Source organism: Bombus impatiens, unplaced genomic scaffold (assembly GCF_000188095.3).
Source record: "Bombus impatiens unplaced genomic scaffold, BIMP_2.2 scf_0217, whole genome shotgun sequence".
NCBI classification, from domain to species: Eukaryota; Metazoa; Arthropoda; class Insecta; order Hymenoptera; family Apidae; genus Bombus; species Bombus impatiens.
This window is the reverse complement of record NT_176636.1, coordinates 91,823-106,662: the sequence shown is the minus strand read 5'-3', so window position 1 is coordinate 106,662 and position 14,840 is coordinate 91,823. Positions and strand designations below refer to the sequence as shown.

General features: G+C 43.2%; 1 protein-coding gene across 1 annotated transcript in view; it reads right to left on the bottom strand.

Moving 5' to 3' along the window:
- Positions 1–4,580: 4,580 nt before the first annotated feature.
- The window catches only part of LOC100744530 (nucleolar protein 4-like), a 102,042-nt gene continuing 91,782 nt past the window's right edge, over positions 4,581–14,840 (bottom strand). The window contains exons 8-10 of the mRNA XM_003488143.4: positions 12,327–12,541; positions 10,888–11,078; positions 4,581–10,067 (exon numbers count right to left, since the gene is read on the bottom strand). Coding sequence (XP_003488191.1) covers positions 9,901–10,067; positions 10,888–11,078; positions 12,327–12,541 — 573 coding nt within the window. The 3' untranslated portion in view covers positions 4,581–9,900. The remainder of the gene's footprint in view (positions 10,068–10,887; positions 11,079–12,326; positions 12,542–14,840) is intronic.

Here is a 14,840-nt window from a genome sequence, read left to right as displayed (position 1 = left end):
CGCTAGCTTCACGTATACATGTACACAGGGCAAAGCAAAGCCCATCGACTTATCTAACTTTCACATTCCAGCGAGCGCGAAACGATTTGCCTTGGTGCTTTATTAACAGGCTTTAATTGCGAATGCAGCAACCCGCCGCCGTGTTTGGTGTCGATTAATCACATTTGTCAGGACAAGGCGCACTTCCTAGTGCATCGTATAACCCAACAGACCCGATAGAGTATCCCTGATATCCTTGTCGCGATGATACAGAGCCAGGTGCTTCTACCAACTAGCGCCTATCGTATAATCGCGATTGATCGATAATTAACAGCGGCTTCGGCCCGTTCCTTTCTTCTTTATCGGATTCAGCTAAAAATCTCTGCTTACTTTGCCTTATCTAAATGTCCGATTAGCCTTACCTCTGCTGTACAACGCGGTTTTTTAACGACATGTTTCGCGATAAACCTCTTCAACTTTTTTCTAAAAAAAAAAAAGAGGAAAAAAGGTTCCTTACGTTTCTATGCGATAATAATAGAGAAATAGAAAACAATAAGTTGTTTGATAAAGCTTAGCTACAACTATTTATACGTGTTCCGCGTACACTCGACACACAGCTATTTTAAGATCTTGATGTTTAAAACGTAGAACCAGTCTCCTTTTTTCGCTTAGTCCGCTAGAGTCTGCTCGGAACAAGAGTTTCTTCCAGCAACGATAAGGTAGTTTTTTGTAGCAAGTAACTTGTTCTAGTCCACCCATACAGGCCCACTCTTTGTTACCTCTACGTGTACTTCGATTTCTTGTACCCTTTAGATTGACCTTGTCGGATTAATTACTCCGTTACTCCACTGGTATTACATGTCTCGTTTCACGCGTGTCCATAGGAATTTATTTATTATCTGTAATATCACAAAGATATTCGATACCGAATTCCAGAAATTTCATATACATGCGTGTAATAATGCAGGGAACTGGTCGAAGAAATTAATGGTTCCGAGTATTTGAAATTCTCAGCCGACTTTATCAGAAATAAAATCGAAAATAACGTATCTTTAACATAAGCCGTCTTACATATCCTATTTATGATCTCGGTTGCATACAATATAACCGTTATGCTTAACACAATAGAAAGTCAGAGAAATTTTTCAACGATTAAGCGAATACAATCACGTCTAATCGCCACGTGTCGATAGCGAAAGAAGTCGAAGAAGTATCGCGACAAAAATGTTACCTAAACTGTTGTATTTACCGATCGAACGATATGTACTATCGCGGATTAAACCTCGTCGCAAAGGAATCGATTTTTCTAATCCTCGCCGAATATAAATCCTTCGGATGGAAACCGCGCACCACCGGATTCGCTTTCGAGTCACGTCCGACGATCGTTGGAATCGATTCACTGACGCGTGCACGCCTTGACCGCAACACGGCGCAACATATCCGTAAGGCTGAGGAACAGAGCTCGCCTTAACCTAGGCGAAGCAAAAGGCAGTCGAGCAGTCGGACGCGCGAAGCGGAGAGGCAGGCTACGCCGGAGGCCGAAATGAAAGAGAAGGTGAACGCAAATACGGCGTAAATCACGCGTGGCACGCACACGAAATCAATCGAACCGGTGATCGAAGATCGTGGTCGAGCCAGTATCAATAACCCCAATCACCGGGTCGTTAGAGATGGCGGTCGGTCGGCCCTTAACGATGCAATTAGAGCGCACGAGGGTGCTCGAATTAGGGCTGATAAATGTCAGGAACGCCCCCGCGCCGCTCGCGTCGTTTCGCTCGCAATCAGAGGCGGACGAATTTATTCGGTACGTAGCCGCAATATACCGAGTCAGTCCGCGTCATTAATCCTCTGTCGCGCCGGTAATAAGCCCTTAATCTTCTGCGCAAGTTGGCTACCAGCGCGTACCGAGCACGATCTCGCGAGTTATACTTGCGAGTAGCCATCCAGTCTGTTCCCGTTCGCGTTCACGTTGTATTCCGTGAATGTCTAAGCTAGCTACGCTTCTCACGCGGTCTCCGACGCGATATTTACGACGAGAAAGACACTTTTCGCGCCGTCGCGATTAATAAAGCTAATTAATGCGGTTAATAAATATCGGCTTGACCGCGTTAAATCATACCGAAGGCCGGCCACCGGCTGGGATCGAGGCTTCTGAAGATTCTGAAACACGGGGCCGGTTGCCGATCAACCGTGGAATTTACCCTTCTTTTCTTTCTTTTCTCCTTCGTATCTTTGACGTTCTTTCTTCGTGCCCCTCCGCTTTTTTTCAGACGCTTCGGATGCTCCTCGATCGCGCCAGCTTGATCGAGTGTAGGAAGATGATTTATCGGTGGATCGCAGGGAACTTTTCCAGAGCTTCGAGCGTACATTGTTTCTGTTGCTGCTGCGTGTCGAGCGAGTATACGCGCAGATTCAACTCCGGAGAGTTCGCATATGGCTAAAATCGCGCGTTAAATTACCTTCTCGTTAAAGTATTAAATGCTTTTACTTGGGTTGTCTTCTCAAGAACCTAAATTTAACAAGGATCCGCGAAAATCGACGAGAAATTTACGGGAAGGATGGACGCTGCCGACTGCGAGTTTGCATCTGTAGCTACGTCCGGCAATCTTCGATTTTAATTCGTTTAAATACACCGTAAAAAGCGTCGATTTATTTCGAAAGAAATATTCTTTAGCGAAGGTGAAAGTTCGAGGTTCGTTCACGGTGTCGCGTAAATCATTCGACCAGCAAGGAAATAAAAGAACGGAAACCTCTCCCCTTCCGCCCGCCCTCTCTGTTGCGTTCGACATTTCTAGACAATTTTCAGACGCCTCTCTTCGATCCGCTAAGTCTTCATTTTTCCTCCGGAATCTTCCATTTATAATTCGAAATTAATAAAACGTCAAATAAGACGTCAAATTTGACCCTATAATTGGAATTTTACTTAGACGAGAGCAAAATTTATCCGTCCTTTGTCTATTTCGCCATACCTGGAACCTGAGAATGATTTGAGATGTATTAGCCACAAGGTATCTTCATTTTCCTATTCTAATTTATCTTCGTCACTTGGAAGCCCATTGCGAGAAGATAAAAGAATGTATCAAAAAGCCGAAGACAATTCTTCTTAGCCACTAGCGTACGATAAGACAGTCGGTCAAATGCTAGCCGACATCCCAGCTGGGATTTCCATTACGCATTCGTCATCGTCAAGCAGTTAAAATAAACAGGCAAACAACAACAAGATACGAAAATATATTCATGCAACAAAAGCAAAGACCTAAGGCACGCAGTGGTAGCCGGAGGTTCGATGCCAGCGAAATCGCGGCTCGTAATCGTTGGCTGGTGAGTCTATACTATAACCTTGACGTGACCTTCCTTTGAATCGAATGACCCTGACAAGCGCACCAGACCCAGCGGGGGCCGGGCAACGTTCCCTATTTCGCGGCGCGGACGCCTGCGATGAGTCCATCCCATTACGGGATGCGGTGGAAGGGCATTAAAGCCGGATTTAATGAGCGGTTTCGCCTTTCGGTTGGCGCGATACGCGCGCCGATTCCACGTCGTAATTGGTATAATTGGCGTTGGTCGATCGGTGACCGGGCTGCTCGTTTCAAGGGTCGTCGCCTTTGGCTGCGCCAAATTCAATCGGTGCGCTCGGTCTTCGCTGCGTCCGGTTCCATTATTTTCGCGGCTTTGATCGATCTTGCCGGGACACTTTAGCCTCGAAACTGGGTTACAACAACCGCGTTCTCCTATCTAAAATTTTAGCCTTTCAAGTCCCAGCTCGTTTCGTAAACCCGGCGACTAATTTTCCTGGATTTTCGTCCCGAGATTTTATTTCGCAGCTGACGATTCTGTAGCGGCACGGACGAAAATCTTTCGACCAGGATAAAAATAGATTCACCGAGAATAACATTTTCCACGGACCTGGAACGACCTGGTTACAGATTTGGAATAAAGTTGCTCTAAATTCTTTCTGCAACGGGAATAGTCCGCGTAAGACCCAAGTCCATTGTCGGAAATATTAATGTTTTTCGTTGTTGGTATCGGACGATTGGAGCACTCGGCTCGGTTACACGGCAAAGGGACAAATAAAAGAACAAGGCCCGATGTTACTTTCATTCGTTGCTGTGAGCCGCGCTCGTGGGCAACTCTTATTTCACAATCGAACTATAAGATCGTGATCTCGCGCGGCTCTCATTCGACTTTCCATTTCGTTCGATACACCGCGCACATAATACATTACCCTGTTGCTTGTTCGCCGCTTTTAAGGCGCTGATTATGCATGCGTTCGGATATTTATGTGCCGCGGGAACTTCGGCCGATTTTTATTTTTGTCCGACGTTAATCACACCCGGCTGAGGACGACCAACCAAAAGATTTATGAGATTTCGTGGCGCGGAGCCACGGAGAGCCGCCGATTCTCTTTTTTTCTCTCAGCCTCGCTCGAATCTGATTTAAAATTGTCGGAATTATCGAGCAACGAAACAAATTTCACTTTGCGCTTCGATAAATATTTCTCGTACGATTTTTCGCGGAGATCGTTCGTTTTAAAAGCGGCGCGCTTCTACTTCGATCCTCGAAATCTTAAACAGGACCGGAGAAAGAAAGACAGGCTGGACTATAAGTTGAATAATCGATTATATTTGGTAAAACATTTACAAGGTAATAAGACTTTTTTTTTGTTCATTTAACGTTACATTTACAGGCAAGGCATCATCAAAGACCGTACCAACTCTACAATAATCGTAATAATTGTATAATGTTTACTTATAAGAAAGTATGTACCATCAAATTATCTTTATCGTTACTATCGATATTAATATTACGGTAGGTAGTACTACTCTTATTAATTCTTTCTCAGGAACAAATACATATTCTTTTTTTTCTTTTCAATATATTTATATATTTATATATATACCATTTTTTTTTGTTGCTTTAATCTTTAATCAATATACATCAATTCGCGATTACATTGAACGGTGTTAGAACTGCATCCCGTGTAGGCAAATAAGATTATTTCGACACGTTGTTCGAAGTGTGCCTGCACGCGTTCGTAGACGATCGAACGAACAAACAAATTATACGTGTTACATGTATATATAGAATATGTACGTGTATGCATACGAAAATGAAAAAGAAGATGAGAGATAAATGAAACCGTAAATGTGTGTTTGTATTGTTTCTTCCTTCCAAGTTTCTCGCTACTTTCTTCGTCTTTCCCTTTTCCTTTCGATCGCATGCCGGGCGTATCGTTGACTCGATGCTCTTTTCCCTGCGTGAACGATTCGATCTACTACGTTTTAATGGAATCGTAGTTGCGATCCGTCTTCGAATAGACTTCGATCGATTTCAGTTTCCCTTTCGATGATCCTCGTCGAGTGGAACTACGGAGGGTTTGGTCAGTCGCGGAGGAAATCGAACCGAACTCGCTGTACCGTGTTAATTATAGACGATTTTAATCGAAACAAGACGAGCAATGATTTTGAAACGGTCGTATTCGAGGCTAGAAATAAGACTTTCGTGTCGGTAGATCGACGTAGAAAGAACAACGATCGTTATTCAAACTTAACCGAACGCAATCCAATTTCTTTGATTAAAGGATAATTGAATCACATACAAGATGGAAATCTATTTAAATTAAATATAATTCAGCTGTAATTACAATTAGTTTCCATCGAGTTTCGTTTAAAATTGCATTTATTCTATATAACGGAACAATTTCCAGCTAACTCGTTCTAATCACGATGATAAAAAGAATACCGTACGTATTACGACAACTATAAAAGCGTTTCATTTCTTCCTATGTTCAATCGAAAAATCGTTCGGAATCTATTATAATTCAACTGCACCGAGGTAAATAAGTTTCTTTAATTCTCCTTTTCGATTAAATTCGATTCGATCGTGGCGCGACTAACCGTAGAAACCGTGATGCAAAACGGAATTATCGTGGCGTGTTCGTGTAGATGCACGCGGTCCCATTACACACGGAACAAGTGTACAAGTCTGAGAGACACGGATCTAACGCGGTACAACTATCCTGTATGATACGACGATCCTAACGATTATTACATTTCTCGAAGAGGAGACGTTCGAATGAAAGGAGGCGTTCCACGGTGCCGCGAAGCGAAGTCTACTTTATGCTCACACGGAAAGAGACAGACAGACGGACAGACAGACAGACAGACTGGCAGGCAGGCAGGCAGGCAGACAGAGACAGAGAAAAAGAGTAGCACTTGTGTGTTTGTAGAGAACTATTGCACTATACAGATTCACGATACTTGCTCGATTAACTAGGCAGCGGCAGCGTTTCGTCGAGATTCCACAAACGAGACACGTTCGATGGTGGGCTCTCGTAGCGTTTCGAATCACTTCGAACGTGTGACGAAAGTTTTCGATCGTTTCAAACGTTGCCGAAACGTAGCTTGGAAATTATTCGGGAAAGTTTGGAGAATACTATTTATTTATCGATAGAAATCTGCCGGCTTTCGGGATCAACTGGAATTTTTATACGAATTTTCCGAAGGTTGTCGTACACGGTAAAGTGACTTTTCCGATCGTTCGTCTTGTTCAGTCATAAAATGTAGAGAAGAAAGAGTTAAGGTGTCGATTCGTATTTATTTTGTAATATTCGAGTTACTTCTACTATTCTTATCCTCTCGGTAACAATAAATTTTCAAATATCCGCTACTTTGTCTTTTCCAACAACTGAATTATTCGATAGCAGCATATAAATTGCGTTTATGTGCTCGATCTATTTGCTTATGGCTTATAATATTGCACTATACAAATTATCGTCGAAATGTATATGAAATAAATAAAGTTTAATCAAACTATGTACACATTAGATAACAATCTTTGCAAGACGCAAAAGAATAAAATCATAAGACAAAGTTCTTCAACACCGAATTCATTTATTACATAGACTTGTAACATTTAAACGATTCAAAATTTACAGATTCTTTGAAACTCTCGTTCCAATTTTCCAAATCTTTCGAAATGAGATCTCGATCTCCTCCAAGATTTCAAATATTTTCCAATTCCTAGTACCTTAGGAACTTTCGAAGTTCCATGTACTTCGACTGAAAATTAGTAGAATTTCAAATAGACCGTCAAATCTTCCAAACCATTCGACTTCTCGCTGGTTCTCTAAAGCCTTCCCATTTTCAGCAACGTTCGATTCGGTTCCAGTGTACGGTTGATCGAATTACTCGAACAATTAGCAACCCGCTTGTTTCTACAGATATTCCAAACGGAGCGATCGCCGACCGATGGGACAAGTTGAAAACGAGTATACGTTCGTTTGTCGAGAGACGAAAGCAATTGAACGCGCGATCGAATTCAATGATAACGGTGGTTGTCGAAACGGAGAAGGGAAAAGGAAGTACGACATCGTGTACAGGGGTCGGTTGATTGTAAAACAGTCGGAGAGTCGTTCGTCAACCCTTTCCTTCCCTCCAATTGTTCATTCATCCCTGCCGATGGAATGTTTCTCCGTGTCATTCTCAAGCTCGAGTTCACGGCGTCACGGCCATCAATCATCCGTAAAATATATTTTACAATGGTACATATACATTTATATATATATGGATTTATATGTATAATAATAATTAATTAATTAATTAATAATATATTCTCTCTTCGTATCCCGTTAAAAAGCAATTCACATTTTCGAAATTTTCTTTCATCTCTCGATTTCTCCGTCGTCGCGTCGCGATACGACTTTTATAAACTATGTACAAAAAAAAAAAAAGAGAAAAATAACGACAGAATCGAATTAACGCGCGAAGACCGTTAGCGATAAACTAGAAAGACTCTTCTAGAAAGAAGCTTCCCTTTCGAATCGTCGGTTCGAGGGTAACCATGGAAAATCGTAATTATGATGATAACGTAGAACATAATGAAACGTAATAGTGAGCGAATAGCGATAGGCAGACGCAACGAAATCGATAGAATCGCTAAGAATAATGCTTACGTGGCGGAAGATATCGGATGTGGCGCAGAATCTTTCTTTTCTTTTTTCTTCTTCTTATTTCCTCGTAAACACATTAGAACGACTCGTTGGCCCAACGATAAAACAACGGTTTTGCCTTACAAGAAAGTAAAACGGAGACAAAATAAAGAAAAAGTAGAGAGAAGAAGGAATAAACGCGTGTCTATATAGCCCTACATGTATCATCGTATAATGATAATGATAATGATAATGATAATAATAATAATAATAATAATAATAATAATAATAATAATAATAATAATAATAATAATAATAATAATAATAAACAGTGTTCTTTGGTAACACAGTGATGCGTCCGGAGACCACGAATACGATTTCAACGTATTGTCCGATCGTGACAAGGTGGTCCCGAAAAATATATGCAGCGTTGGTCGAGGATCGTAATTTTGAATATCTTTTTATGATAAAGCGCATTAAACTCCAAGTACTTGTTGTTTTCGCAGGCGCTTCTATCTTTGAAGGAAAAGTTTCAGAGGTACGAATAAAATTCCATAATAGATACAAATATTTCAACACGTTTTTTCATGGATCAGAGACGAACCGTTTACAAATGTCGTAGAATGTTTCGACTATTTAAAAATCATATATACAATCGTATTTCCAATGCAAGGGATAAAAATACATCGAAATTTGCTATCGCGAAGTACGTTTACCGCGTTCGAAGCGAAGTCGAAAGAGCCTCGAAAATCTTTTCCTTGAAAGCTAAGTTTCAAACAAGACTGGTCACTTTGCCAATAAAATTCTTAGAAATCCCCAAGCCAATCTGCACGATTCAAGTACTATGCTTTCAGCCAGTGCACGATTCCTGTGTACGATTAATCGTCTCGATCCACTGACCGTTTTCTCGCGTAACAAAGCATGGCCTGCATCTTGTCCCGCGACCTAATGTAGTACACACGTTTACTCGCGCGGACGTACATGTAGTTACGCTTGGGCTCTATGTACACGTAAAGACTGGAGCGTTTTTCTTCGTTTTCAGGCTACTCGCGTCTCCCCGACTTCTCATCTTTCATTCCCGTAATTATGCTACGTGATCCTGTTTCTTTCACGTTCATTCGTATGTACATAACGACGTCCTCGGGTAAACGACAATGGCGACGTTTGATAAGTTACACGATAGACGTTCGAAGCAGCGAGCTTTGATCGATCGAACAAAAACGGCAACTTCGAACGTACAAAAGCGGTAATTGCGATCGGGCATCGATTCGCGTGGCTAGCGGAATTACTCTAAAAAGATACGCCAGTACTTTCGAGTAACGATCGATCGATTCTTCCGCCGGGTCGCTCTTCGTCTCAAAGCCTCTTCCATGCATTCTCGCACGCACGCACGCACGCAACACGCATCGTCTCATATTCTCTTAAGCTTAAGCTTATCGATAGTTAAGTAAATATCTGTAAATCCTCTCTATGTACACCCTGTTTGAATAGTTCCCTTAAACCTAGCCCTAGAAGAACCGCGTGTTTTCCGGCGATCCCCTCGCTTCGCGCTTGGAACTCTGTTCTTTTCCACGAATAAAATTCGTTTCCGCTTCGTCATATCGATCCAGATGGACGTCCCTCGTTATTCTTTCGAGGCGTTACAGTCTGCAGAAGAAGCTAACCGCTGTCATGCTCGAACGATAGGAAATTCTATCATCCGACGTCCTCCGGTGTAAGTTTCGCCGGGTTGCATCGTACGTTGCTTCCTCGGGGCGATCTGTTCTCGGGAATCGTGTTTCCCAGTGGTGGATAACGGAATCTCGTTACCAACAGTCGGTAATTTCCACTTAGAGCAAGGTAAACGGGCTTCGTTCGTATGCGGGCATTCGAGTCTCCGGATTCGAGGATCGACCGTTTAGTCGGTGTATTCGCGTTGCATGGCAGTCTGGTTCCTCGTTAGGAAAGACTTACGAGCCGAGCTGTTGGCCACTGGCTACGTAAATGTAACTCTATGGTTGTTGAAGCAACAGCTGCTCCAGTTCGTCGGCAGATCTCAGGAGGAACGCTGCCGATTCTCGATATCCAGTGATCAATTGCCTGACTGCGGTCATCTCCGTTGCGTTTAACTTGTGACTGAGAAGCGGCTTCGTGTTCTTCATGCTCAGATCCGTCGGTCCTGGAAAAGTAATCACGGTTTGAAGAGAGGTTTCGTCGTTTCTATCGCGGTGGGCTTTAAGCGTATTTTCAAGCGAACATCGTCCAATTTACGACACATCGACTGGTATTCGAATTGATCCTTTCGCCACGGTATCTTCGGAATTGAAAGCGTTCTCGATATACACTTAGACCATAGAATCGGCTTTTCTTAATACATTCTGTTAATCTACGTTATAAACTACATATATATATATATGCAGACCACGCAGCAAACGAATTAAAACGTTATAACGTAATGATATATGAACGATTTGGTGAAGAGAAAAGAGAACAGACCTTTTTTTACTATATCACAGTTTCGTTCTAAGCAACGAATAAATAAACGTTTCCTTTTCTATTATAATCTCGACGTGTAATCATTTGGAAAGTTACGCGTACACATCTTTCGAATTTACTACTGGAAAATCTGCACCGACCGGATTATCTACTACCGTATTATATACAAACGAAAGCAAAAAGAAACATCCCATTCATTCTGCAGATCATCGAACAGAGAGAAATAGGCAACACGTTAAAACAACTTGTCGAAAGAACGCGTATCTTTCCGAGATTAAGTTCGATCTGTTCTGTACGAGCGATGCCTGCGGATGAAACTCGTGCAGCACGTGACCGAATTCTCTGTCGGTAGAAGCTGAACGAGATTTCCCGATCTCGTCACGAATGCTTCGCGATTACTCGAATCTCGTATACGCGAACAGCGGAATATATAGCGGAACGAAAATAAAATGGAACAAGCGCAGCATAAGCAAACTCATAAGAACACCGATAAGCAATATTACTTTGTGTACCGTTGCTCAATAGACCCGACGTGAAACTCTGCGTGGGGTAGAGGCCTGCTGACAAGGTTGGCGGCACTGTGGTCGGTCCAGCTCGCTGGAACGCTTGGCTGAAGTTTGGTCTGTACATCGCCGTCGGTGCACCGCCGCTGGCAACACCGTTAACCGTCGACGAGCTGACTATCGTCGCCTGGCTGAAAAACGCGAGCGAGATTCGTGTTAACGATAACGCCATGTAGCATTGATTAGCTCCGCCCGATTCCGCCTCCGGTCTCTCTTTTAGTTTCGTTCCATGATCTTTGACCGTCTACGAGACGTTTTATCTGCGAGCTCCTTCCTTCGCCGCGGCTAACTCGGCTCTCGCTGTGAATGAGAGATCGTCGATCGCGGAGTGAGAATGGGCGGTCGAGCCACCGATTACGACAGGAGAACGTGCTTTTTTTCATAGCGATCGAACGTCGTGTCGACGCGCGAGCTCGAAGCGTGTAACGATCCAGTGTTGTGGAAGACATTTTACATCCACGTTGCTTTTATGGTTTCTATTCGTATTTCTGTTACTACGACGAACCGAATGTGACGTTACAGAGGAGAGAAATATTTATTCGCCTTTCTTCTAATTTAATACGAAAGCCAGGACTGAAATTTTACTTACTTAACTAATTATACTAAGTTAAGCTATTTTTAGCCGAGAGGAAAGGATAACTGTGTCTACTGAAATCCTTTTACTTGAAATCGAATTTCTCACTGATCTAAATCCGGTCACCTCGTCTAGACGCTATCTCCATTTTTATAAAATCCAGCATCACGGTTCGCTTTAGACGTATTCTCGCAAACTTAAAGCCATTGTCTATCTTTGTAGCGATGTAATTGACGCGAAGTTGAATCGCCGGACCAAATAATATGATTTAGTCGTTTGAAGTTTCCCGTTTATTTCATTTTTCAACGTATTTAACTTCGATTAATGAAGCATATTTGATCCGACGTGATATATTTGACGTTTGAAGGTACCTCGGGAGAAAATTTCCTATTACGAAACGTATCGAAAATTCGATGCATAATTTTATAAAGATTCGGTAGAAACGCTACAAAGAGAAGAGTAACTTTCAATTCGTGATCTACAGATTTCTCCAAAACCGTAACTGCTTGAACTTTTTGTCAAGATGAAAATATCTTCGTAGCGTGAACGAAGATTCCGTAGCCTTGGTAGAGTTCGCTCTATCAGTATGTTCTAAAAATGATATTAGTATCTTCTATTTATTAGTCAACGATTTAATAAATTACGCTTTTTAGAAATTAAACGATTATTAATTCAATTACATCTACTAAACAAACTGATAACTGTGTAAATACAAGTAATCTGGAATTGTGAATCCGTAGTGTTCACTGATCGTACGAATTATCAAAAATAATCGCTCCGACGAAACTAAATAATTTATACTGACCTCATGAGACCCTTGTTGTCTCCTGGCGCGAGCAATTTCGACGCGGGTGCGAGAGACAGGGGTGTAGAAGAGAGGGTGCTGCTCGGCAAGTTCGCCAAACTGGTTAGAGGCGCCAGGGACGTTAGCGATGCCGGTGGTGTGTCCTCCCTCTTACCAGGAAGCGATTTCACCGGTGTACTGGAGAAATGGTCCAAACTTGACCGAACATCCGTTTGCTGTAACAAGCGGTGCATCTTAGCTCTCGTTCGAGTGGTAGTAAAATCGAAAGATCGTTGAATCTCAAACTTTTGGATAAATTACAGAAAAATGAACTTCCGTTTACTCTCTGTTATTCGGTAACGAACGAACTTGATTGGAAACATACGTTTTCAATCTTAAAACTGATGGCTGAAGGGATGACGATTTTGTTGGAAACAATATTCAAACATTTTCATTGGTATGAAAACATAAACGTTTATAAAATTCACAAACGAGTGCCTATAATTCATCGTTTAATCCTTTGATATTTTATTTCTGTATATCGATAACTACAATCGTTACATCGTGTTATAAGTGAGCTAATAATAATAATAATAATAATAATAATAATAATAATAATAATAATAATAATAATAATAATAATAATAGTGACAATCCCACAGTTTGGATTCTCGTCGTGCTTAAAATTTCTTCGAAGCTCTTCTGAACGACGTTTTCTCTACACTATCGCGCGTATCGATAAACAGCCAATTCACGTAATTCTGTATAATTAACAAAACTCCGTATCAACGAGTATCCGTATCAAGAAATGGTATTCCAAACGACCATCTATAATTAGCAACTCGAGACAGCCAGTTCACCGATTCTCAGCTGAGATTAAACGACAACCGACGTAGTTAGACAAGTTACTTTTGAAGATGCACGATACACGATACATCGTCATATACATAATTTCGAGTATCACGAAGCACCTGATTTGTAAGCAAACTTTACAAGGAGAATGTAAAAGGTTGCCGGTCGTAGAGAATCCGTAATTCAGCGAACAAGCTCGACTCGCACGTAAATCGATCGCGATCGAGTCTATTCGCGTCTGAGATCGCGGGGCACGACTTTTGGATCGCTCGATAAATGGACCATAATCGTTACATTTTGTTGCCTCTGCTGATTGGCTGGATCCCTCCTCTGTTGGACGCCCCTCCACCCCCAACGCATGAGAAACCATTATCTGACGCTCCACATTTTTAAGCATTCTGACCCAGTTTTCGCCAGTGGCGATTGAGAATCGGTTTGGCGCGGAGAGTACGCGAAAATCGATCGGACGCGACGTCTCCTTTCGAGAATAAAACGTGCAAGCACGTGACCGTAAACTTCCTTCGTACCTGCTGGACCTGCACGCGATCGTACACCTGCTTGTGCATCACTCTTAGGTTCTTCTTCCTCATGTTTGACCCTCGTTCTCTAGTCCGTTTCTTTGTCGTCACCGTCAACTCGCCGATGTTTCCCGCACTTGCTCGTTTCGATGCATCGTGACGGACGCACACTGGTCGTTTCTCGACGGGAAGATGTTCGCAAAGTCACTTGCAACTCGTCACTGACAAGCACACCATGGCCTCCCGAACCGGACTATCCTCGAAATTCGACGATACACCGTGTCACCAAAACACCACGTGTTGCCAGCGATGGCCGAATCAACGGACCACCGATCCTCGGTCGAACGAACGATCTGCCGGATGAACCCGCGACACGATCATTCTTCTGGTCGAGCAGCCAGCCCGGGGTTGGGTCACCTGGCGCGAGAACGGTTCGGACGGATCGGCGAAAAACGGTGGCAAAAAAGGCGCGGAGGGACGGGAGCAGCGAGATCGAGAGGCGGCCAGATGTGGCGGACAGGGACGTCGAGGCGTGAGTAAGCTCTCTCTCGTGGCCAAGGAAATTAATTCGTGGAAAGAGAGGCGTGTTAGTGGCGAAAGAAAGGGGAGAAACAGAACCGAGGAAAGGAAAGGAAAGAAAGAAAGAAAGAGCAGCGTAGAGAGACAGCAGAGGGGCGCGTACCGCGGGAGGGGTAAGGGAGAAGAACGTGATCACACAGGCGTGCACGGAGGAATGAAATCGTCAAGAGAGAGGAGAACGGATGTAGGGAGGTGTTTTTATGAAAGGCGAGCAGTGTGCGTTGACGTCAATTATATAGGTGGCCACGGCAGATAGCCGCGTCCGTACACGAACCCCGGTCTTCTCCTTAATGGGTTAGGTTTAGGTCGCCGCAGAGGTTATCGGTCTCTCCGAGCTCCCTCTCTGCTCCTCGCCAAGCTGCCACGACGCTATCTTGCTCCTCCTCGCTAGGGATTTTCAAAGTAGATAAGCCTCGAGACGAGAAACTCCGATGGTTCTACTAGCTTCTTGCCTCTGATCCGAGGAGGGATCCTCCGGAGTAGGTATGTAATATTCACGAGGGCAGAAGGGAGGATTAGGCGCGCCAGTGACACGCTGCTGACACCCACGCGTTAGACGCGCGACACGGTGAACACGTCGCGCGAT